This window comes from Amblyraja radiata, chromosome 13, assembly GCF_010909765.2.
Source record: "Amblyraja radiata isolate CabotCenter1 chromosome 13, sAmbRad1.1.pri, whole genome shotgun sequence".
Taxonomy (NCBI): domain Eukaryota; kingdom Metazoa; phylum Chordata; class Chondrichthyes; order Rajiformes; family Rajidae; genus Amblyraja; species Amblyraja radiata.
Window position 1 is genome coordinate 17148995 of NC_045968.1, and position 27030 is coordinate 17176024.

At 42.5% G+C, this 27030-nt stretch overlaps 1 protein-coding gene across 1 annotated transcript; it reads right to left on the minus strand.

The window, feature by feature from the left end:
• Nucleotides 1-27030, minus strand: LOC116980134 (leucine-rich repeat-containing protein 15-like). Its single transcript, XM_033032245.1, is given in 5 exon segments — nt 1-1771; nt 2863-3170; nt 7781-7896; nt 25780-26507; nt 26661-27030. Coding segments are annotated over 5 exon segments (2781 nt in total). The 3' UTR covers nt 1-512.

The window sequence follows — 27030 nt, forward strand, 5'->3', positions numbered from 1 at the left end:
TGCTCGTTGGTTCTGGGGTAGTTGGGGTGGTTAGTACAGTTGTCACAGGTGTGGTGGTGGGTTGTGTAGTGGTTAATACAGTCACAGGTGTGGTGGGTTGTGTAATGGTAGTACAGTCGTCACATGTGTGGTGGTGGGTTGTGTAGTGGTTAGTACAGTCGTAACAGGTGGGATGGTGGGTTGTGTAATAGTTAGTACAGTCGTTACTACAGGTGTGGTGGTGGGTTGGGTAGTACTACGGGTGGTTGGTACAGTCGTCACATGTGTGGTGGTGGGTTGTGTGGTAGTTAGTGCAGTCGTCACAGGTGTGGTGGGTTGTGTAGTACTACGGGTGGTTGATACAGTTGTCACTACAGGTGCGGTGGGTTGTGTAGTGGTTAATACAGTAGTTACTACAGGTGTGGTGGGTTGTGTGGTAGTGTGGGTGGTTAGTACAGTCATCGCAGGTGTGGTGGTTGGTTGTGTGGTAGTTAGTACAGTCGTAACAGGTGTGGTGGTGGGTTGTGTGGTAGTTAGTACGGTCGTAACAGGTGTGGTGGGTTGTGGTAGTTAGTACAGTCGTCACTACAGGTGTGGTGGTGGGTTGTGTGGTAGTTAGTACAGTCGTCACTACAGGTGTGGTGGTGGGTTGTGGTAGTTAGTACAGTCGTAACAGGTGTGGTGGTGGGTTGGGTGGTGGTTAATACAGTCGTCACTACAGGTGTGGTGGTGGGTTGTGTGGTACTGTGGGTGGTTAGTGCAGTCGTCACTACAGACGTTGAGACTTGTGTGGTGGTCGGTTCTCGAGGTGGTTCTGTTGACAATTGAGTTGTCGGTGTGGGAACGTGTGGAGTGGTGGTTGAGGCTGTTGTCATCACACAGTTCAGGTCATCATCGCTTGCATCAATAACTATCATGTTGACATGAGCAGCACTATGATACAGCAACTTGCTGGCTGACTTCACCTTGCGTACGTTCCGTTTGATCCAATCTCTGAGATATTTCAACTGACAGTCACAAACAAGATGATTATTCAGCAGATTGAGTCCAGAGGGAGACAGCAATGTCAAATTGTCAAAGACTCCATTAGGTATATTAGACAAAAGGTTATTAGCAAGATTCAATTTATATAAATCTTTAAAAGCTTCACTGTGCAGTACACTGATATTGTTTCCCTCGAGATTAAGTTCACGCAAATGTGTGAGGCCACGGAAAAGTTTCTTTCCAATAAACGTGATCTGATTCTTGTTCAGTTCCAGGTTCGTCAGGACGGGCACTTTACTGAAGATGTCGTCAGCAAGAGAAAGCAATTGGTTTTCAGTCAAACAAAGTTCTTTGAGGGCTGGCGTTGATGCAAATAAATTGCCAGGAAGATTTGAGAGCAAGTTGGACTCTAGTCTCAGGCGAGTTAGCTTTGTCAAATTGGTCAACAGCTGCTCAGGAACTTCTGTGATGACGTTATTTCCCACGTACAACTTTTCTAAATTGTTAAGCTTTGAAAAAATGTCAAATGGGAGATGTGAAATTTTATTCTTTGCCAAAGACAGCTCAGTTAATTCTAGGAGATTGTCAAAAATACCCACTGGGAGATCAGTGATCTTAATTTAGGAAAGTTTGAGAATCTGGAGTTGAGCAAGTTTGTGAAATGTTTGTGGTGATAGATGCTGGATCTTGTTTGTACCCAGGTGAAGGTTCTGCAGCTGTGTAAGCTCATCAAATATTCCATCCAGCAACTCCCTTATTCCGTTTCCAAGCAAACGCAATTGCACTAATTTGGTAAGTTTATCAAATACAGGTGCACAACCTTTTATCCGGAGTTCCGGAATCCGAAAAGCTCAGAAAACCGGACATTTTTCCCAGGATGTCGTCTGCACACCAAAGCTCGTGTTTGGCGCCAAACTTGACCCGAAACGACCCACGGTCAACCGAGGTCTGTACTACTGTAGCAGCTGCCTCCCCCCCGGAGACCGGGGAGACACTTAAACATCTGTAAATCATTGCTTAAATGTTAGTCAGTTAGTTTGGAGGGCTTTTATGTGAAAGGGGGGGGGGGGGTGAAGGGGAAAACTTTAATTCTTAGTCCCCTACCTGGTCGGAGAGGCGGGGAGCGGGCAATGCCTTACCGGGTCACCGTGCAGTAAGCTCTGGAGCGCTGTGGCCGCCGACTCCCAACATCGTGGGGCTGCGGGCGTCCGGCCGCGGGCGGCGCCGGTTGTAGCTCCGACCCCGGCAACTCTACCCCTGGCTGCGCGGCGCTCCAAATCCAGCGTGGCCCGCGGCCGGACGCCCGCATCCCCAGCTCCGCGATGTTCTGAGTCGGCGGCCACAGCGCTCCGGAGCTTACCGCACGGCGACCCGGTAAGGCATTGCCCGCTCCCCGCTGATATCCCAGCTCTGCGACGGCGCCGACTCCCAACATCGTGGAGCTGGGGCTGCGGGCGGCGCTGGATTTGGAGCGCTGCGCAGCCAGGGGTAGAGTTGCCGGGGTCGGAGCTCCAACCGGCGCCGCCCGCGGCCGGACTCCCGCAGCCCCAGCTCCGCGATGTTGGGAGTCGGCGGCCACAGCGCTCCGGAGCTTACTGCACGGCGACCCGGTAAGGCATTGCCCGCTCCCCGCCTCTCCGACCAGGTAGGGGACTAAGAATTAAAGTTTCCCCCTTCACCCCCCCCCCCACCACATAAAATCCCTCCAAACTAACTGACTAACATTTAAGCAATGATTCCCCGGTCTCCGGGGAGGAGGCAGCCGCTCCAGACTTTTCAAGCCGCCCGCGCTACCTACCTAATCTACACTAAAAATCTTCCATTCGGAAATCCGAAAAATTCCGAAATCCGAGAAGTGTCTGGTCCCAAGGCTTTCGGATAAAAGGTTGTGCACCTGTAATCCCTTTTCTAGTTTCTCGATCTTGTTTCTGGTGAGGTAAAGATCCGTCAGCTGTGGAAGGTTCTCAAAGATACCAACTTCCAGTGTTTCCAGTGGGTTGCTGGCAATGTCAAGGACAGTCAGATTTGCCAATCCATCCAGAGATCCAATTTCTATCGTACTTAACAAATTGTTATCATAGTCCATCCTGTTCAGTGACATTGGATAATCCTTCAATACGCCAGCCCTGAGTGTGGAAACTTTGGTTTTCATGATGTTCATTTCCGTTGTGTTAGACGGGATGTGGGCTGGCATCTCTATCATGGATTTTACTTTGGAGTCACGTGAGTGACTACGTGAAGAACCCGCTCAGCGCGCATGCGCGGCATTAACGCCAGCAATACAACAGCGGCTGCAACGGGAGTTAGGCGCTCCCGCTACAGAATGAAACGGACCGTCAGGTGAGTACCCTGAGGTCGGGTTTCGATTACAGGGCTCTGGAACAAAACTGTCCCCCGTTCGAGGCAGGTGTTTTCCCGAATTCGGACGGGACGTCTCTCCACCCGCACGATGGAGAGAGAGCCGCCTGAGCAGCTGGAGCGGCTCTCGGAGCAGGTGCCTGCGAGACGCGCTGCTTGAGGGGCGCTCTCGCTTCTACAAGGCACAAAAGCTCTAGAAGAACCTGTCCCCCGCTCGACTCCAGCGGAGGAACGTTCCATTGCAGGGGGGGCAGCAACAGGCGGTAGTAATTACCGGGTCCGGTGTTCCGCTATTCCCCGACACCGTGCCGAGCCCAGCCCGCTAGTACCTGAGCAGCGGGCTGGATGCATAGCCAGCCGAAGAGGCATCCGGCCGGTAGCTTCCGACTTATCGGAGGGGACGTCCCTCCACCCACATGGGAGAGAGACAGCCGCCTGAACCGCTGGAGCGGCAGGCGGCAGGACCGCTCATAGAGCGCTCCACCATCCCCGACACCGAGCCAAGCCCAGTCCCACTAAACGCCTGAACAGCGGACTGGGGGGGAAAAATCCACCAGGAAAACCAACCGGCCGGTGTTTCCCGATTCGTCGGACGGGGACATGTCTCCACCTAAACGGAGGAGAGACAGCCACCTGAGCTGCATCCAACGGCTCTTGGAGCAGCTCCAGCGGGATGCGCAGAAAGAGCGCTCTCGCGGAGGGAGATCAGGCACCCGCTCCACAGTGTCTTGTGCACTGCCCTCTGCTCCCTCATTACTGGAGGCTAGCATTGGTGACCAGGGCTGGGCTGGTCTGGAACAGCGGCTGGCGGACGAGATCGGGAGTATGCAAGGGGTGCAGGAGCAGGAAGAGCTGCTGGGTGTGATGGACCGCTATGTAGCAACCCCACGTGCTGGAAGACTGCTGGAACCGAAACACGGCCAGCATAAATCATCTTTCGAATAAGCCCTTGCAGGAAGTTGCTTTCTGAGGCACTAGATCTTTACACAGCACCAGAGAACTGTGAGGCCTCAGAGTGCTGACTGTGAACAGCCAAATCTGGGGGCACGTGGGGTCACACATTCGTAACCATGAACTCAAGCTACAGCGGATCCTAAGGCTCCTGACGTTGGCCATCACAGCCTTTGCTCGTTCTGTGGACAGCACGGACATGGATACCTGCCAGCAGGATGTACTGGCATTGATGTGCAACACTCAGTTTGAAACTTCCGGCGGGAAATCATAAGACCTGCCCTCAATCCCAAATTCGCTGGGTTATGCAAAGCCCCAGCTGCAGAGACGGACGCTCTGTTATTCGGGAAGGACCTCACCAAAAAGGTAAGGGACATGGAAGAGGAATCGAAAACTTTCAGCCTCATGAGGGCAGCCCCCGGGACGAGCAAACCAAGACCCACGGCATCCACCAGTCGACGTCCTCAATATGGGACTGGTGAAAGCTCGGGGACCGCATTTATCCCCAAAGATCTTTTTTAGATCAGGGCCCAGAGCGGACCCCATGGAAAATGCGCCACCCCCCAACATCGCCAGCACGTCAGACAAGCAAAGCCTTCAAGAACATGAGAAAACAGAAGAAACCCCAATAACCATGGAAGTAGGTGGGTCTGGTTCCTGCCAGCATATAGAGTAAGGGTTCTTTACTAACAGGGGGGAGATTACACTTGTTCAAAGAAGCATGGGGTACTGTCACGAGTGACAACTATATACTCAACAGCATTAGTGGATATGAAATACAATTCATGTCAGAAAAATCGCCGCCAGTTCAACATTGGGCCCAAAGGGTATTTTCTCCCTCCGTCAAAGAGAAACGTGAGGGACAAGCTGAACTGGTGAGACTTATCACAAAGGGGGTCATCGAAAAGACCAAACATGAACCTTTGGGATTTGTATCGATTATATTCACTAAAACCAAAAAAGATGTTGGATGTCGCATCATCATCATACTTAACTTCACTAAATAAGTTTGTTAAGTATATACATTTCAAAATGGAGACATTTGTTACTGCCAAACAACTGATTTCCAAAGGATACTTCATGGCAAGCATTGATCTCAAAGATGCTTACTATCTAGTACCCATACACAAGGATCATCGCAGATACCTAAAATTTATCTGGATGGGACAGCTATGGCAGTACAAAGCATTGCCCAATGGTCTAACTTCAGCCCCAAGTTTATTCACCAAAATATTGAAACCAGCCATGGCAATACTAAGAAAACCAAAACATATTGTCATGGCATATCTGGATGATATTCTGATAGTAGGCGAAAACGAAGGAATTGGCTGTGGCAGCAGTATCAGCTACAAAACAGCTCCTCGAAACTCTGGGGTTAGTCCTACATCCAGATAAATCTAAGTTGAAGCCATCCACTATCATGGACTACCGGGGCTTCACAATTAACTCAGTCCATATGACTGTTACCTTGCCAAAGGCAAAAATGGTTGAATTAGCACAATCATGCAACAATTTAATGGTCAACGAGCGACCAACTATTCGACAAGTAGCAAGAGTAATTGGGGAAATGGTAGCAGCATTTCCGGCTACACAATTCGGACCTTTGCACTATCAAAATTTACAGAGAGCAAAGGTACAGGCACTAAAACGACATACAGGTCACTATGATCGTGTCATGAAATTACCCACTGAAGCAATATCAGAGCTACAGTGGTGGGCAGAAAACGTTTGGCATAGTTTCAGCCCTATCATCATCACTAACCCTACTTTAGTTATTCAAACAGATGCCAGTGCTCAGGCTGGGGAGCGACTAACTCCATATCCAGCACAGGTGGTAGACGGACTAACCTAGAGTCATCATTACTACTTACACTGGGCATTAACTATCTAGAGATGTTGGGCGCCTTTTATGGTTTAAAAGCATATGTATCTAATATGCAGCACTTGCATGTTCGGTTACAAATTGATAATACTATGGTGGTGGCTTATATTAACCATATGGGCGGCATAAAATCGTTATCATGAGATTAATTGGTCAACATAATTTGGCAAGGGTGTGTCGAAAGACATATTTGGCTATCAGCTACTTACCTACCAGGTAAGTTAAACACCCATGCCATGAGAAAATTAAACTCCTGGGTTGCAGGTTTTGAACAGACCTTACCTGGAACTAGGATTGTCCGAACAAACCATCACCACCATGTCGGCATCCCTTCGAACATCCAACAAGAGGCAGTACTTAACCAGCATCAAAAAATGGGAGAAGTACTGCCAGGAAACAGGGACAACGTACGCAACAACCAGCGCCAGGACAACAGGCGATGGGATCCCATCCACTGGTGGTAAAACTGATGAAGGGCATTTACAATATCAAGCCCCCTAAGCCCAGGTATACCCATATTTGGGATATCAGTGTGGTCCTGACATACCTCAGGGAATGGCCACCAGCCAGATCCCTCGGCCTCGAGCAAGCTACACTAAAGACGCTCATGTTGATGGCACTTGTATCCGCCCAGAGGGTCCAGTCACTACACAAGTTGAGGCTGGACAACATGGTGACCACCCCAGATCAGATCACATTCATCATACAGTGTCTGGTGAAACAAAGCAGGCCAGGAACAGCTAATCCAGTAGTGGTATTCCGGGCCTACCCACCAGAGCCACAGTTGTGTGTCGTGATCCATCTACAACATTACATAGACACAACCCACAATATCAGAGGGAGTGAAAAAGCCTTATGGGTCAGCCACAAGAAACCTCATGGCCGGGTAACGAGCCAAACCATTTCAAGATGGCTCAAACAGGTACTGAAGGCTGCCGGAATAGATACTAATACATTTAAAATCTCATTCCACTAGGGCAGCATCTACATCAACGGCCGAGAGAATGGACGTGACGGTTGACCATATTCTGAATACAGCAGGATGGTCGAGGGAAACGACATTCAGAACTTTTATAACAAGCCGTTGACGAAACCTGATTTATTTGCAGAGAAAATATTACAAGCTGCAAATATTTAATTTAAGCCCGGATTATTGTTAAAAAAAAATACCTTTTTTGTTTCTCGAAAAACAGATTCATTGGTTGATTACGATAACACTTCCTCCCTCAAGAACTTCGGCAGTGAGTGAAATAAAACTGTTACACGGTTTGAAATCACAGAGCTTTGAAGTCTTCACGTAGTCACTTACGTGACTCCGAAGTAAAATAGTAAGATTAAACGAGAACTTATCAGTTTGAAGTTTGATCTGTATTTTATGAGGAGTTACGATGAGGGATTACGTGCCCTCCGCTCCCACCCTCATTGTATGGATCAAACTAATAACTGATGTCTCCTTTTCTTTACTATGTTTACTTCAAATAACTGTCTATCTGTGATTCCACACCGCTGCTTGGAAGTATGCCGCGCATGCGCGCTGAGCGGGTTCTTCACGTAATCCCTCATCGTAACTCCTCATAAATAACAGATCAAACTTCAAACTGGTAAGTTCTCGTTTAATCTTACTATTCTCCATTACACACGAAGACCTCAGAATGGAACCCACAATCCAGAGAGCAATGTCCACAGACACAGAGCAGTGTTAAAACTATAACACACAGCACATATTTGGAAGACATTATCCTCTAAAGTTAAAAAAACAACAATACTTTTAAAATAATAAATACTTCACATTTATATAGTGGACAGCTAATAGAATAAAAATTCACGATTTATGTTTTAATCAGATTTTTAAAATACAGATAAAGATGAAATATATTAGCTTAGTGTGTAAGGAGTGTATGCAGAAGTGAGATAACATAGAACTAGTGTGAATGGGTGATCGATGGTTGGCGTGGACTCTGGTCAAACGGACTGCTATAACTCTCAAGCTAATGCTAAAAGCTAAAACTATAAATGCTGCACACAATACAGTAAGTGTAGCCTCGACTGTATAGCTGCAACGTGACTCTTATACTCAATGCCCCGACTGATGAAAGCCCGGTTATGTATGCCATCATTACAACTGCTGCCAGTTTCACAGAGTTATAGACTTGGTCCCCGAGATCCCTCTGTACATCAATGGTGTAAAAGGTCTTGCTATTAACCCACCTTGGACTTATGACAATAAACAATAGGTGCAGGAGTAGGCCATTTGGCCCTTCGAGCCAGCACTGCCATTCAATGTGATCATGGCTGATCATCCCCAATCAGTACCACGTTCCTGCCTTCTCCCCATATCCCCTATTTTTAAGAGCCCTATCTAGCTCTCTCTTGAAAGCATCCAGATGACCTGCCTCCACCGCCCTCTGAGACAGAGAATTCCACAGACTCACCACTCTCTGTGAGAAAAAATGTTTCCTCGTCTCCGTTCTAAATGGCTTACTCCATATTCTTGAACTGTGGCCCCTGGTTCTGGACTCCCCCAACATCGGGAACATGTTGCCTGCCTCTAGCGTGTCCAAGCCCTTAACAATGTTATATGTTTCTTCTTATCCTCTCTCTGCAGCTCCCTCTCCCAATTCTCTGCACTTGTTCTCTCGGCTCTTATGCTGCGCTCGCTCCCCGGCTAAATGTCTTTACTGGACGTACACATTCACTCTGACACTTTACACACTAACAGCATCTAACAGTGCAGATTGTCGTTTTCTTGGTAACAATAACTATGTTTAAAATAAATGCTGAAGTCACAAACCACGGGAATTAATATTCATGCATTTATAAAGAGTCAGAAATGTACAATTAATGGGATTTGAATTTGACACTTTAGGATCCTTTTCAATTTTAAACCCACGTTTATCTGACATTCACGCTGAAGCTCAAAATTCGTCAATTTATAATTGTTTCCGACTAAACAACAATTGGTGCAGTGACTGTACTTGCCTTATTGTAGTGTGCAGAGCAGAGAGATTGAAGTGACCATGTCACGTTGAGCTTCCACACGACTGTGCAGGAGAGACAGTGCGTCTGAACACTCCTGATAATGGTGTTTACCCCAGGACCATGCGTGCTGCCACACTACACACGATAAACACCACAGCAACAAGATCCTGTCTCACAGTGTTAATCGCAGAGTGGCCAGAATGTGGGCGTCTCTCTTCCTGAGACGTTGATGTTTCTCAGTTGAGAGTTGAGTTTAGTTTATTGTCATGTGTACCGAGGTAAAGTGAAAAGTTTGTTGTTGCGAGCAAACCAGTCAGCAAGAATACTAACTAACAATACGCTATCTCCAAAATGTTACTTATCAAGGGGTAATAGGCAAGGGTGTGCCTTATCACCATTGCTATTTGCCCTTATGATAGAACCGTTGGCCGAAATGATTAGAAATCACCCGAATATTCACGGATATAACACTAAGGACTCAAAGAATAAAATTTCACTATATGCTGATGATATCCTTTTATATATTACTAATACACAAACGAGTATACCCACCTTATTAACACTAATTGAGGAATTCGGCTCTTTTTCAGGATATAGAATAAATTGGAATAAAAGCGAAATTATGTCTTTAAAACCACAGGATTCGAGACACTTACTAAAATTCCCCTTCAAAATTGCAACAGAAAAATTCAAGTATCTGGGTATTCAAATTACGAGAAGACACAAATCATTATTTAGTGCCAATTTTATACCACTATTAAATAAACTGAATGATATGATTAAATTTTGGAAAACGCTTCCGCTCTCATTGATAGGTAGAATTAATGCTATAAAAATGACTTTCTTACCACAATTAATATATTTGTTTCAAGCGATCCCAATATATATTCCAAAATATTTTTTCAAAAAACTAGATTCCACTATCACTAATTTTATATGGGATTACAGAACACATAGAATTCAACGAAAGCATTTGTGCAAATCTAAAAAAGTTGGGGTTTATCATTACCTAACTTTATGTATTACTACTGGGCAGTGCATATTAAGAACATAATGTGCTGGCTGAATAGTTCCACTCAGCAGTTGGAGTGGATAAGAATGGAGAAAGAGGAGTGCTATCCGCACGATATAGGAACGATCCTGCTCTCACCGATAAAATTGAATAGTATAATATATAAGAAGAACCCAATTATTCACAATATAATAAGAATTTGGAAACAAATAAAAGTATCCTTGAAATTAAATAATTTATCAGTACTAACCCCACTATTGAACAACCCCGCATTCAAACCTTCTCTCATCGACAACACATATCAACAATGGGATAGACTGGGGATTAGGAAAGTAGGGGATATGTATGAATTGGGCAAATTGCTATCATTTCAAAAATTAAAATTAAAATTGAAGGCTAATCAATATTTTAAATATATACAGGTATGTGACTTTATGAAGAAATATACACATAGATTTCAAACTATATTTTTAGACCCTTTAGAAGAAGCAATGAATATTAAGGCTGATTCACAAAAATTAATATCATACTTTTATAATAATATATTAAATAGAGAATCACCTTCAACAGAAGCACTAAGGGAAGATTGGGAACATGAGCTAATGATAAAGATCTCCAAGGATAGATGGGAAAAGTATTTGATGAATACACATAACTGTTCTATTAATGCAAGACATAATTTAATTCAATTCAAATTATTACATAGACTATATTATTCAAAAACGAGGTTGAATAAATTTTATCCAAACGTCTCTCCCAGATGCGATAAATGTTTGTTTCAAAACGCTAATATAACACATTCATTTGTAGGATGTACAAAGTTGAATAAATTTTGGAGTGATATATTTGATATATTTACAAAGCTCTTCAAGTCAAGAATAGAACCCAAAATGGAATGGATTATATTTGGAATAATAGGAGTAGATACCAATTTAAATAAAGACCAAAATGTTTTTTTTAATTATGGGTTAATAATTGGAAAGAAATTGATACTTAAATTTTGGAAAAATACAACCATACCAACTGTTAAAATGTGGATTAGGAATATGATAGACATAGCACGCCTTGAAGAAATGAGACTCCGACTAATAGATAAATATGACCAATTCTTAAGGAGTTGGTCTCCTTTCATCGACTTTTTGGAATCATGTGATGCAGCGGTACCATAAGGATTGCTGATTTCAGTTCATGACGTGGATAGATCTACATCTCCGAATACAAATTTGAAAAATTCTCTTTTAAGGGGCCTTCTCTTCTATTTCTACTTTCCACTTTTTCTTTTTTCTTTTTTTAAATTTTTTATATACACACTTCACGTTGTCTTGCTTACTTCCTTCTCATAACATAAAACTAGAGGTTGTACATAGAATGGATTACGGTATGACATAGTTGGCACCTAAAATTAGGTGCCACTGTACTGTTTTGTACTGTATTGACTTCTAATAAAATAAAAAAATAAAAAAATTAAATTAAAAAAATTAGAAAAAAACAATCAGCAGAAAGGCAATACATAATTACTTTTTAAAAAATAATATTTTTATTAGAAGCAAACACAAATTATGGTAAAAACATTTAATGTATATCAGTCGTACATTATTAATATTATCAATTGGGGATTGATTCTGCTTCTAGTTTTTTTATATAGATAGAGAGGAAGAAAGACAGAGAAAAAACCCCACAAATGTCAAGATTAAAAAAAAATGGAATGATTTACATCATTGGAGATAGGTTCGTAAATTACAAAGTATAACTTTTCATCTAATCCTGAGTTCAAGCTTCGGATAGGTTCCCGTGCTGAACCAATCTACCCCTTCAAATAGTCAATAAATGGAGACCATATTCTAACAAAAAGTTCTTGTTTGTCCAGTAAGACAAGTCGGATTCTTTCCAGGTGTAGGGTCTCTGACATTTCCATAATCCACATTTTAATTGTGGGGGTAATAGGGCCTTTCCAAAATTTTAATATTCATTTTTAATGTTCTTTTTTTTCCCAGTTATTATACTGTAGTCGAGAAAGTTTCTTTGGCTTGTTGTAAGTGTTAGACTTTGTTCTGATATTCCAAGTATTATTAGTTTTGAATTGGGATCCAATTTAGTATTAACAACTTCAGAAATTATTCTAAAAATATCAATCCAGAAGTTTTTGATTTTTATACAATTTAGAAAAGTATGTGTTAAGTTAGCCTCTAGACGCTGGCATTTATCACAGATAGGAGAGATATGTGGGAAGATTCTATTTAGTTTTGTTTTAGAGTAATGTAATCTGTGTAATACTTTAAATTATATTAAAGCATGTCTGGCATTTAACGAGCATTGATGTATATATTGTAGACTTTCATCCCAAATATCTTTCATTATAGGTTGGCCTAATTCATTTTCCCATGTGTGTCTATATAATTCCATTGATGGGACTTCGCTATCTAAGAGGGTGTTATAAATATAAGTTATTAATTTTTCTGTATTAGGATGTTTATTCAAACATTCATCAAGGATTTCTGGTTCCCTAGTCCTATAATCTTGTGTATTAGATTTAACATAATCTCTAAGTTGTAGATATCTGAAAAAGTACTTTGAGTGTAGCCCGTAGATCTGTTGTAACTCCAGAAATGAAAGAAAAGTGCCTTTCCTATAAAGATGTCCCATCTTTTTAATTCCGTAATTTTTCGATTGTGTAAAACCTTTATCCAAGATGGAGGGTTTTAATAAAGGATTGTTTACAATGGGGATACAGAGTGATATATTATCCAATTTGAAAGCCTTTTTTAATTGTTTCCAGATTCGTATACCACTATGTATTATAGGGTTTTCCCTATTGGTTTTTTTGTGCAGTTTTGTGGGAGCAAATATAATCGAACCAATTTCAAAAGGCAAACAATCTTCTTTTTCCATCCTTAATCTATCTGGTTGCTGATCCATTTCTTCCAGCCAGAAATTCATGTTTTAATATGGACTGCCCAAAAATAAAACAAAACATTTGGTAAGGCTAAACCTCCATTTGTCTTTGATTTACATAAATGTCTTTTGCTTATTCTATGATTCTTATAATCCCAGATGAAGCTTGTAACAATGGAATCAACTTTAAAAAAATAAATAAATTGGGAATCGATTGGAATAGGTACAGTAATTGCGGTAAAAAGATCATTTTTATAGCATTAATTCTACCAAACAATGAAATGAGAAGTGTTTTCCAATACTGAATATTCTTATGTAGTTTATTCAGTAAAGGTGGGAAGTTTAATTTAAATAAAGAAGTATATGTCTTAGTTACATAAATTCCTAAATATTTAAGTTTTTCCTTAACTATTTTAAAAGGGGATTGTTGTAGTGTGTGTAAATTGAGTTCCGTTATTGGCATGATTTCGCTTTTATTTCAATTGATTCTATATCCCGAAAACTGACCAAATTGAGTTATTTAGATTTAATTGGTTTGGAATGCTAGTTTCGGGCTTTGTAATATATATTAATACATCGTCTGCATATAAATAAATTTTATTTATGGTGTCTTTTGTATTATTCCCATGTATTTCTGGATGGCCTCTAACATTTTCTGCTAATGGTTCAATTGCAAGAGCGAATAATAATGGGGATAGCGGGCATCCTTGTCTACAACCTCTAAAAAGATTAAATTTATTGATAACATTTGGTTTGTTAATATTCTAGCTGTTGGGTTAGAATATAAAATTTTAACCCATGTGCAGTACTTCTCTCCCAATTCAAATTTTTCCATCACCGAAAATAAGTATGACCATTCTACCTGATCAAATGCATTTTCAGCATCTAACGAAATGATTGCTAGGTCTGCATTAGCAATTCTATTTGAGTATATAATTTTGAATAGCGTCTCAGATTATAAAATGAGTAACATTTTGGAATAAAACCTGTTTGGTCGGGGTGTATTAATTTGTTAATCACTAAACTCAATCTATGAGGTAGGATTTTAGTTAATATTTTCTGATCACTATTTAAGAGAGCTATTGCTCTATATGAACCTGGGTCTTCAAGATCCTTATCAGTTTTTGGAATAAGTGTTATTGTAGATTTGATTAAAGTATCTGCAGTTTCTGTTGAGTAAGAGTATTTCTACAGTGTCTGTTAGCGTGGGGAGATCAGATCATAAATTTCTTTATAAAATTCAGAGCTTAGGCCATCAGGACCTGCGGCCTTTCCGTTTTTTAAAGATCTAATTGACTCTTCGATATCTTTTACCGTTATTTCAGCACCTAATAATTCTCTCTCAGATCTAAACCCATAAGATTACATTTCTGTAAAAATGCTTCCATTCCTGCTGATTGTTCTGTCACTTTAGTTGAGTAAAGTTTTTGATAGTATTGTAAAAATCTGTCATTGATATCTTTGGGCAGTGTTAATATTTCTCCCTTATCTGATCTAATTTTATAAATTGTTTTTTCCCCGTCCAGTTTACGAAGTTGACGTGCTAATAGTTTTTGTGGTTTATCACCAAATTCAAAGTTTAATTGTTTTGAATGTTGATAAAGTTTTATAACTTGGTCTGAGTATATTTTATTTAACTTGTATTTCAGTACTGCAATTTTATTGTGTTTTACCATAGATGGTGCTAATGCGTTTTCTATGTCTAATTGCCTTATTTCCATTTCTAATGTCTGTTGTTTAGCCCAAATCTCTTTATTATGAAATGCTTGGGAGGAGATTAATGCTCCTCGTACAAATGCTTTAAATGTTTCCCAAAGAAGGGAGGCAGAAGTTCCAGGACGGTCATTAGCCTCAAAAAACATATTAATCTGTTTTATAAGGTATTTATGACATACCTTTTCATTTAAAATTTGGGGGTTAAGTCTCCATTGTGTCTGTTTCTCGGCCATTTTACTTCGGAGTCATGTGAGTGACTACGTGAAGAACCCGCTCAGCACGCATGCGTGCCATTGCGTTCAGCAGTGCAACAGCGCCCACATCGGGAGTCAGGCGCTCCCGCTACGGGGTGAAAGAACGGACCGTCAGGTAAGCTCTGAGGTCGGGTTTTCTTTCACAGGAGGAGCCTTCTGCTTTTCAGGCAGAGAAGAAAGGCTCTAGAACAAACCTGTCCCCGCTCGACTCCACGGAGGAGCGTTCCATCTGGGGGGGGGCAGCAACAAGGCGGTAGGACCGCTTACCGGGCGCTCCGCTATCCCCGACACCGTGCCGAGCCCAGCCCGCTAGCGCCTGAGCAGCGGGCTGGAAGTAAAGCCACGGAAGAGGCGTCCGGCCGGTGGCTTCCGACTTGTCGGACAGGCACGTCTCTCCACCCGCACGGGGAGGGGAGACAGCCGCCTGAGCCGCATGGAGCGGCTCCTGGAGCAGGAGATCCAGCGAGACGCGCTTCGTGAGGGGCACTCTCGCAGGGGGAGTTCAGGCACTCCCCCCACAGTGTCTTGTGCACTGGCCATCACTTCCTCCTTACCCGAGGGTAGCTTTGGTGACCAGGACTGGCTGAAGATGTCGGGAGTATGCAAGGGGTGCAGGAACAGGAAGAGCTGCTAGGTGTGGTGGACCGCTACGTGGCAACCCCACGTGCAGGTGGCCGTTAAAGGCCAAACCAGCGGCCAGCATTAACCACCTCTCCAACAGGCCCCTACAGGAGAGGTGGTCAATGAGGCCTTAGAAACATATACAGCTCCAGAGAACTGTGAGTCCCTTAAAGTGCCGGTTGTAAACAGCCAAACGTGGGGGCACGTTGGGGTAAATATTCGGAACCAGGAGCTAAAACTGCAGCGGATCCTCAGGCTCCTGACGTCAGCCATCACATCGTTTGCTCGTTCCGTGGACAAATACGGAGATGACCACAACCTTCGTAAACAAATCATAAGACCTGCCATAAAATCCTAAATTTGCGGGGTTGTGCATATAACCATATAACAATTACAGCACGGAAACAGGCCATCTCGGCCCTACAAGTCCGTGCCGAACAATTATTTTCCCTTAGTCCCACCTGCCTGCACTCATACCATAACCTTCCATTCCCTTCTCATCCATATGCCTATCCAATTTATTTTTAAATGATACCAACGAACCTGCCTCCACCACTTCTACTGGAAGCTCATTCCACACCGCTACCACTCTCTGAGTAAATAAATTCCCCCTCATGTTACCCCTAAACTTCTGTCCCTTAATTCTGAAGTCATGTCCTCTTGTTTGAATCTTCCCTATTCTCAAAGGGAAAAGCTTGTCCACATCAACTCTGTCTATCCCTCTCATCATTTTAAAGACCTCTATCAAGTCCCCCCTTAACCTTCTGCGCTCCAGAGAATAAAGACCTAACTTATTCAACCTTTCTCTGTAACTTAGGTGTTGAAACCCAGGCAACTCTATTTTGTTGACATCCTTCCTATAATTGGGCGACCAAAATTGTACACCATACTCCAGATTTGGTCTCACCAATGCCTTGTACAATTTTAACATTACATCCCAGCTTCTATACTCAATGCTCTGATTTATAAAGGCTAGCATACCAAAAGCTTTCTTTACCACCCTGTCTATATGAGATTCCACCTTCAAGGAACTATAATCACGGTTATTCCCAGATCCCTCTGTTCAACTGCATTCTTCAATTCCATACCCCAGCCACTGAGCCAGACCCACTTACTGCTCTTTGGCAAAAACCTCACAAAGCATATGAAGGATATGGAAGAGGGCAGGCCCGGGGACGAGCAAACCAAAAACAATAATTCCTAAGCAGCAGCACCCCATCGCGTCCATCAGTCGACGTCTACCATATGGGACTGGTGTAAAGCTCGGGGTCCGCATTCTATCCCCGGAAGTCTTCTTTAGACCAGGGCCCAGAGCGGACCCCATGGAAAATGCGCCACCCCCCAACATCACCACCACGTCAGACAACGTGCAAGACTCGTTGGACCGGCCGGAAACAGAAGAATACCCATAACCATGGAGGTAGGTGGGTCTGGTTCCTACCAGCGTATAGAAAATAGGGGCTTAATACTAACAGGGGGGAGATTACACCTGTTTAAAGAAGCACGGGAGTCTATCACGAGTGATCAGTATATACTCAATGGCATTAGTGGATACAAAATACAATTCATACTAGAAAAATTGCCACCAGTTCAACATTCACCCAGAGGGTATTTTCCCTCTCTGTTAAAGAAACGAGAGGGACAAGCTGAACTGGTGAGACTAATTACAAAGGGTATCATGGGAAAACAAAACATGAACCCTTGGAATTCGTATCAAATATATTCACTAAACCCAAAAGAGATGGTGGATGTCGCATCATCATTGACTTAACTTCACTAAATATGTTTGTTAAGTATATACATTTCAAAATGGAAATGGTTGTTACTGCCAAACAACTAATTTCCAAAGGATACTTCATGGCAAGCATTGATCTTAAAGATGTTTACTATTTAGTACCATTCACAAGGATCATCGCAGATACCTGAGATTTACCTGGATGGGGCAGCTATGGCAGTTTAAAGCGTTACCCAATGGATTCACATCAGCCCAAGATTATTCACCAAGATACTAAAACCAGCTCTGGCAATATTCAGAAGACAAAAACATATTGTCATGGCATATCTTGATGATATCTTAAATAGTAGGCAAGACCATGGAATTGACTATGTTAGCTGTATCAGCTACCAAACAGTTGTTCGAAAACCTGGGATTGTCTTACATCCAGATAAATCTAAGTTGAAGCCATCCACAATCATGGACTACTTGGGCTTCACAATTAATTCAGACTACGTGACTGTAACATTGCCAAGAGACAAAACAGTTGAATTGGCACAATCATGCAACAATTTAATGGTCAACGAACGACCAACTATTCGACAAGTAGCAGAGTAATTGGGAAAATGGTAGCAGCATTTCCGGTTACACAATTCGGACCTTTGCACTGTCAAAACTTACAAAGAGCAAAGGTACAGGCACCAAAACGACATACAGGTCATTATGATCGTGTCATGAAGTTACCCACTGAAGCAATATCAGAACTACAGTGGTGGGCAAAAAACGTTTGGCATAGTTTCAGCCCTATTATCATCACTAACCCTACGTTAGTTATCCAAACAGATACCAGTGCTCAAGACTGGTGAGCAACTAACTCTATATCCAGCACAGGTAGTAGATGGACTAACCCAGAGTCATCATTACCACTTACACTGGGCATTAATTATCTAGAGATGTTGGGTGACTTTTATGGTTTAAAAGCATATGCACAAATATGCATCACTTGCATGTACGGTTAAAAATAGATAATACTACGGTGGTGGCCCACATTAACCATATGGGCGGCATAAAATCGGTATCATGCGACAAGTTGGTCAACACAATTTGGCAATGGTGTGTCGAAAGACATATTTGGATATCAGCAACTTACCTGCCAGGTAAGCTAAATACAGTGGCAGACACCAGGTCACGTAAATTTAATGACAACATCGAATGGATGTTAAACCCCCAAAAAATTGCAAAAGTTATCAAGCAATATGGCACGCCAGATATCGATTTATTTGCATCAAGGCTAAATCACCAGGTACCTATGTATGTCGCTTGGGAACCAGACCCTGAGGCAGCAGCGGTAGATGCGTTCGCGCTGGATTGGGAAAATTCTTCTTCTATGCATTTCCTCCCTTCTGCCTCATCAGTCGGGGACTACGCACAATACAAATGGACTCTGCTTCAGGTATTTTGATAGTACCCGACTGGCCTACGCAGCCATGGTTCCCAATACTCCATGACATGGTTGTTGAAACTCCGATGGTATTCCCCAGTGACCCAGAGTTATTAACACCCAGTGTCAGGCACAAGCCACCCGTGCCATGAAAAAATCAAACTCCTGGGTTGCAGATTCTGCACAAACCACTTCTGGGACTGGGATTATCAGAACAAACCGTCAACACCATGTCAGCATCCCTCCAAACATCCACTAAAAAACAGCACTTGTCCAGCATCAAAAATGGGAGAAATACTGCTTGGATACAGGGACCACCCACTCAACCGCTACAGTTACCAACGTACTGGAATTCCTGGCGAACCTTCACCACGATGAAGGACTCAGCTACAGAGCGATCAACACAGCTAGAAGTGCCCTGCCTGTCTATTTAAAACCAGCTCCAGGACAATAGGCCATGGGGTCCCACCCGCTGGTGGTCAAATTAATGAAGGGTATTTACAACTCTAACCCCTAGACCAAGGTACACCCATATATGGGATGTCAGTCTGGTCCTGACATACCTCAGGGGATGGCCACCAGCCAGATCCCTCAACCTGGAACAATCTATGCTCAAAACACTCATGTTGATGGCACTTGTATCTGCACAGAGGGTCCAGTCACTACACCTATTGCGACTGGACAGCATGCTCACAGCTCCAGACCAGATCTCTGTCGTTATCCAGGGACTGGTCAAACAGAGCAGACCAGGAACACCTAATCCAGTCGTGGAATTCCGGGCTTACCCGCCAGAACCACGGTTATGTGCTATGACCCACCTACTATCCTACATAGACACAACCAAAAATATTCGAGGGAGATGAAAAGCCTTGTGGGTCAGTCATAAAAAACCTTATGGTCGGGTGACGAGCCAAACCATTGCGAGATGGCTCAAGCAGGTGCTAAAAGCTGCTGGGATAAACACTAACATGTACAAATCTCACTCCACCAGGGCAGCATCCACGTCGACGGCTAAAAGAATGGACGTGCCTATAGACCACATCCTGGCTACAGCAGGATGGTCGGGGGAAAGACCGTTCAGAAATTTTATAATAAGCCGTTGGCAAAACCTGTTTTATTTGCAGAAAAGATTTTACAGACTGCAAATACTTAATTTAAGCCCAGGGGAGCAGTTTAATTCTTGTTATTGTTAACAAATACCTTTGTGTTTTTCTACAAACAGTGTAGATTGGTTGATTACGATAACACACTTCCTCCCTCAAGGACTTCGGCAGTGAGTGAAGTAATAACTGTTACACGGTTTGAAATCACAGAGCTTTGAAGTCTTCACGTAGTCACTCACGTGACTCCGAAGTAAAATAGTAAGATTAAACAAGAACTTACCAGTTTGAAGTTTGATCTGTATTTTATGAGGAGTTACGATGAGGGATTACGTGCCCTCCGCTCGCACCCTCAATAATATGGGTCAAACTGATAAACTGATGTCTCCTTTTCTTTACTATGTTTACTTCAATAACTGTCTATCTGTGATTCCACACCGCTGCTTTGAAGTATGCCGCCGCGCATGCGTGCTGAGCGGGTTCTTCACGTAGTCACTCACGTGACTCCTCGTAAAATACAGATCAAACTTCAAACTGGTAAGTTTTCGTTTAATCTTACTATTCTGTTTAGTTTAATCATAAAGTGGTGCATGGTCCGAGATTATAATATGATATTTCGAGTTGTAGGTAAATGGAATAAGTTTGGAGTCTACTAAGAAATAGTCTATCCTTGAGTAGGTTTTATGCACCGGTGAGTAAAATGAATATTCTCGTCCGGATGGATTTTCAATTCTCCAGACATCCTTGATGTTGGTAGTGTTAATATATGAGTTTAGAAATTCACTTGACTGAGATTTTTATTTTCTTTGAGTTGATGATCTGTCTAAATAAGAATCTAGTGTACAATTTAAGTCTCCGCCAATTATTAAGTTATGTTGTATGAATTGAATATTCTCTAGTATTGAATATTCTCTTAAAAAACAAGGGACTATCAAAATTTGGTCCATATACATTAAGAAGAGTTACTTTTTTTGAGTATAACTCACCTACTAATACAATATCTCTGCCGTCAATATCTTCTATAGTTGATATATGTTTAAAAGGTATACCTTTACGGATTGCATTACGGACTGCATGGACACGGTCACAGTGGACAAACGCATCCGGGTCTACCCCAACCAGAAGCCCTGGATGACCCGGGAGGTCCAGCGGCTGTTAAAAGAGAGGAACACCGCTTTTAGGTCTGGCGATAGGGCTTTATACAGCACGGCCCGAGCTAACCTGAAGAGAGGCATCAGAGAGGCCAAATCAGACCACAGGAGGAAGTTAGAGGACCACCTGGACAGTAACAACAGCAGGCAGGTGTGGCAGGGGATCACACATCACACATCCACGGCCCTCAGCCTCAGTACCGGCTCTCCACAGGGCTGCGTGCTGAGCCCCCTGCTCTACACCATCTACACACATGACTGCACCCCCGCCCACCACAGCAACACCATTGTCAAATTTGCGGATGACACTACGGTGGTGGGACTCATCTCCGGGGGGGACGAGTACGCCTACCGGGATGAGGCGGAGCAGCTGACAGTGTGGTGTGGAGAAAATAACCTGCTCCTCAACACCTTAAAGACAAAGGAAATAATAATAGACTTCAGGAAGAATAAAACGGACATGGTACCATTAATTATCAGAGGGGACTGTGTGGAGAGGGTGGCGGATTTCCGCTTCCTGGGAATCCATATTTAGGAGGACCTGACGTGGAGCGTGAACACCTCTGCGCTGCTGAAAAAGGTCCAGCAGAGACTGCACTTCCTGAGGGTGCTCAGGAAGAATAACATCAATCAGAGACTGCTGCTGTCCTTTTATCGGTGCTCCATTGAGAGCATCCTAACATACTGTGTATGCGTATTGTACACCAGCTGCACAGCGGCTCAGAGGAAAGCGCTCCAGAGGGCCATTGACAACGCCCAGAGGATTGTCGGCTGCCCTCTCCTTACCTTGGAGGACTTACACAGTTCACGCTGCATCAAAAAATCCCAGAGTATTATAAAGGACATTTCCCAGCCCGGACACTCCCTGTTTGAACTGTTGCCGTCAGGCAGACGGTACAGATCTACAAGGACAAGGACAAACAGACTTAAAAACAGTTTTTACCCCACTGCTATAAAGACACTAAATGTAGCCGCCAAGGAACGCAGGGGCGTTGAATAAGTTAGGTCTTTATTCTCTGGAGCGCAGAAGGTTAAGGGGGGACTTGATAGAGGTCTTTAAAATAATGAGAGGGATAGACAGAGTTGATGTGGACCAGCTTTTCCCTTTGAGAATAGGGAAGATTCAAACAAGAGGACATGACTTCAGAATTAAGGGACAGAAGTTTAGGGGTAACATGAGGGGGAACTTCTTTACTCAGAGAGTGGTAGCGGTGTGGAATGAGCTTCCAGTGGAAGTGGTGGAGGCAGGTTCGTTGGTATCATTTAAAAATAAATTGGATAGGCATATGGATGAGAAGGGAATGGAGGGTTATGGTATGAGTGCAGGCAGGTGGGACTAAGGGAAAAAAGTTGTTCGGCACGGACTTGTAGGGCCGAGATGGCCTGTTTCCGTGCTGTAATTGTTATATGGTTACATACTAAGGGACTGTGGTACACTGAAATCGACAGAAGGATGTGGGGTTGGGTGTTTATGCGTGCTATTTTCATGATATTTATTTTAGTTTATCTTTTTTAATATTTTACCTTGTATGTATCGTTAGCTTTTAGAAATGTTTGAATGGTGCACTGACTGGCTGACATTTTTTAATTTCGTTGTACATGGTTCATGTTACAATGACAATGACTATTCTACTATTCTATTCTTAATATTACAACCCCTCTAGATTTGTGTGAGAATGAAGAGTGATACGCTTTAGCAATCCATTTTGCTTTCAATCTATGCTGCGCATCCTTTTTAAGATGTGTTTCCTGGAGGAATATTATATCTGCTTTAAGTGATTCTAAATGAGCTAATAATTTACCTCTCTTGATTGGTTCGTTAATTCCCTTAACATTCCAGCTACAGAATGTAATTCCTTCACCCCCAATTTTCATATTAACGTCTTGCATTTTATGATTAGGGTGGTCGATAATAGAGCAAATGGTTCAGCACATTAAACCCTACCTTACACCCGAACATCAGGTAGATTAATTTTAGATCTCGTAGGTTTTCCTCCCGGACATATCTCCTTAAATAAAACTTATAATTCCATTCAAAATAAAAATGATAATATAATATAAAATAGAAAGAGTAAAAGAATGCTATGTTAGTAAAGTGTAAAAGAAAGAAAAAAACTACATCTATAGTTGGTGCAGTTAGTGATAGCCAGCCTAATGTGGCTAGACATCTAAGGACTTCCGTAGACTTTGGTAAAAAAATAATAATACTAGTTCCGTACTTTCCGTAGGAGAAAAGTTTCAATTTCAATAAAAACAATTTATGGGGGAAGGGAAACAATAGTTATATTCCATTAGTGAAATAATTATTAGTCTCGTAGTAAGATAATAGTCTCGTATAGCAAAAATATTAATCAAAGATTAGTCAAAAGTATCAAAGAAAAAACCTAAATCTTTATTAATAAATTGCCTGAATCACATATTACTTATAATTCATACTTTTAGCTAATTCTAAGTTGATCCAGTTAACAATAATTAATAATAATTAGTAATCATGATTAGTAGTAATTAGTAATGATTAGTACTAAAATATAAATGTTATATATATCAATAGCAAAATAACTGCTCAAATCTCATTATAAATTTTGAGCAGTCCTTAAGTATAGGAATTTAAAGTTCAATTTCTTCTCTGCGGGGTAACGATGTCCGGTACCGTCAGGTGTATGTTGCATGTTGTTCAATCCTCGGTCTTATTCTCGATGTTCTTGGCGAATACAATATACAATACAATACAATACAATTTATTGTCATTTGAGCCTCAGTGAGGCTCAAACGAAATTCTGTTTCCACAGCCATACAAACAAAGACAATTCCTAGACATACACAGTGCTTCTGTGTGTTTGATGAAGAAATATTCCTGCCCCTTGTAGGTGACTCTCAGTGTTGCGGGGAACATCAGTCCATATCTCAGTTCTTTTATATTCTTAAGTATTCTTCTTGTGTCTGTAAACAGCGCTCTTTTCCTGGCGACCTCCACAGGATAATCTCTAAATATACTGATCTTATCTCCTTCAAATACGAGATTTCTGCTGCGAACGATTTTCTTCATCGTATCCTCCAAAACATGATCATATTGCACCTTCACTATCAGTTGTCTTGGTGGGGCGTCCGGCCTTGGACGGCGTCCCAGTGCTCTGTGTGCCCGAGCAAGTAAAGGTTCTTGATCCAGATTTAAGACTTTTTTTAATAGATCTGCAGCAAATTCACGGGGGTCACGGTTCCCCTCTCTGCTTTCGTGAACGCCCACGATTCTTAAATTCTGGTGTCTCTGACGTCCCTCCAAGTCAATACATTTTTCAGTTATTTTATGCAATAAGTCTGATAAACGCGTTCTCGGAGAGAAGCTGTTTTGTAGTTTTAGAACTTGTATCGGCAATTTCCTCTAATTCAGTTATAACTGTATGTTTTTCATTTAGTGCCTGGAAGATGGGATCCAACTTAGAATTAAATCTGGATTCCATCGAATTGAATTTAACATTCACCTCTTCAATCTTTTTACTAAGATTTTCTTCCATGTTTAACTTCCAGGCTTCCAGTACTTCGTGTACAGAGGCTGTGACTTCTTCTTTAATTTCTTCTTTAAAAGATTGCAGCTCTTCCTTAAAGTTCTGTTAAAGTTTTTTAAATTCTTCCATTATATTTGTGATTTCTTGTGCGAGGAAACTTCTTAGTTCTTCTACATCTGTTTTTTTCTTCTTTGAGACATCTTCCTGGGAAAATGTTAAAACTGAGCCCGTGGCTTCAGTCGGGCCTACTTCTTTGGCCTTACCGTTTTTTCTCGTCTTGGGGGGGGTATGTTGCATAACCATACCACCGTTGTCGCGCGTCTGATGACGTCACACGCTTGATGCAAACAGCCGGTGCTGTTGTCTGCAGGTAAGTCCCATTCTTTTCTCCGTTTTCAAACAAATTTTTGCGGAGCTAGTCGGCGCGAGTCTCCCTTACTCTATAGCGCCACCGGAAGTGGACAATACATAATTACTATTGATTCATCCGTAGTGTACAGATACATGACAAGGAAATAACATTTAGTGCAAGGTAACGCCAGTAAAGTCCGATCAAACAAAGTCAGAGGGTCACCAATTTGGTAGATAGTTCAAGACCGCTCTCTAGTTCTGATAGGATGGTTCAGTTGCCTGATAACAGCTGGGAAGAAACTGTCCGTGAGTCTGGAGGTGTACATTTTCACACTTTTATACCTTTTGCCTGATGGGAGAGGGGAGAAGAGGAAGGGCCATGGTCTGACTTGTCTGTGATTATGCTGCTGGCCTTGCTGAGGCTGCGTGAGGTGTAGATGGAGTTGATGGAGGGGAGGTTGGTTTGTGTGATGGTCTGGGATTCGTCCACAATTCTCTGCAATTTCTTGTGATCTTGTGGAGAATTCTGGATTAGGGGTCTGTCCACATGCTGTGTTTGAGGTGTATTGTGTAAGATTCACTGAATCAAAGGCCAGGCTGAGCTTTGGCGTTGTGCTAGTGAGTGGCTTCACTCCCTGTGTTGTGGTCAGAGACGTTGTCCAAGCTGCAGCATGAGTTGTGACACTGGGGGAGGTTGTAAAGATCTTTGTGGTGACTACACCTGTAGAGCTTTTGGTTGTAGTTGAAACTTCAGGTGTCCTCGTTGGTTCTGGGGTAATTGGGGTGATTAGTACAGTCGTCACAGGTGTGGGTGGGTAGTGCGGGAGGACAATACAGGCGTTGAGACTTGTGTGGTGGTCGGTCTCGAGGTGGTTCTGTTGACAATTAAGTTGTCGGTGTGGGAACGTGTGGAGTGGTGGTTGAGGCTGTTGTCATCACATAGTTCAGGTCATCATCGCTTGCATCAATAACCATCATGTTGACATGAGCAGCACTGTGACACAGCAACTTGTTGGCTGACTTCACCTTGCGTACGTTCCGTTTGATCCAATCTCTGAGATATTTCAACTGACAGTCACAAACAAGATGATTATTCAGCAGATTGAGACCAGAGGGAGACAGCGATGTCAAATTGTCAAAGACTCCATTAGGTATATTAGACAAAAGGTTATTAGCAAGATTCAGCTTCTTCAATTTAGATAAATCTTTAAAAGCTTCACTGTGCAGCACACTGATTTTGTTTCCTTGGAGATTAAGTTCGCTCAAATGTGTGAGGCCACGGAAAAGTTTCTTTCCAATAAACGTGATCTGGTTCTTGTTCAGTTCCAGCTTCGTCAGGATGGGCACTTTACTGAAGACATCATCAGCAAGAGCAAGCAATTGGTTTTCAGTCAAACAAAGTTCTTTGAGGGCTGGCGTTGATGCAAATAAATTGCCAGGAAGATTTGAGAGCAAGTTGGACTCTAGTCTCAGGCGAGTTAGCTTTGTCAAATTGGTCAACAGCTGCTCAGGAACTTCTGTGATGACGTTATTTCCCACGTACAACTTTTCTAACTTGTTAAGCTTTGAAAAAATGTCAAATGGGAGATGTGAAATTTTATTCTTTACCAAAGACAGCTCTTAATTCTTAATTCATAATTCTCTTAATTCTAAGAGATTGTCAAAAATACCCACTGGGAGATCAGTGATCTGATTTTCGTAAAGTTTGAGAATCTGGAGTTGAGCAAGTTTGTGAAATGTTTGTGGTGATAGATGCTGGATCTTGTTTGTACCCAGGTGAAGTTTCTGCAGCTGTGTAAGCTTGTCAAATATTCCATCCGGCAACTCCCTTCTGTTTCCAAACAACCGCAATTCCACTAATTTGAAAAGTTTATCAAATAATCCTTTTTCTAGTTTCTCGATCTTGTTTGTGGTGAGGTAAAGATTCGTTGGCTGTGGAAGGTTGTCAAAGACCCCAACATCCAGTGTTTCCAGTGGGTTGCTGGCAATGTCAAGGACTGTCAGATTTGTCAATCCATCCAGAGCTCCAATTTCTATCGTACTTAACAAATTGTTATCAAAGTCCAACCTGTTCAGTGACATTGGATAATCCTTGAATACGCCAGCCCTGAGTGAGGAAACATTGGTTTTTATGATGCTCAT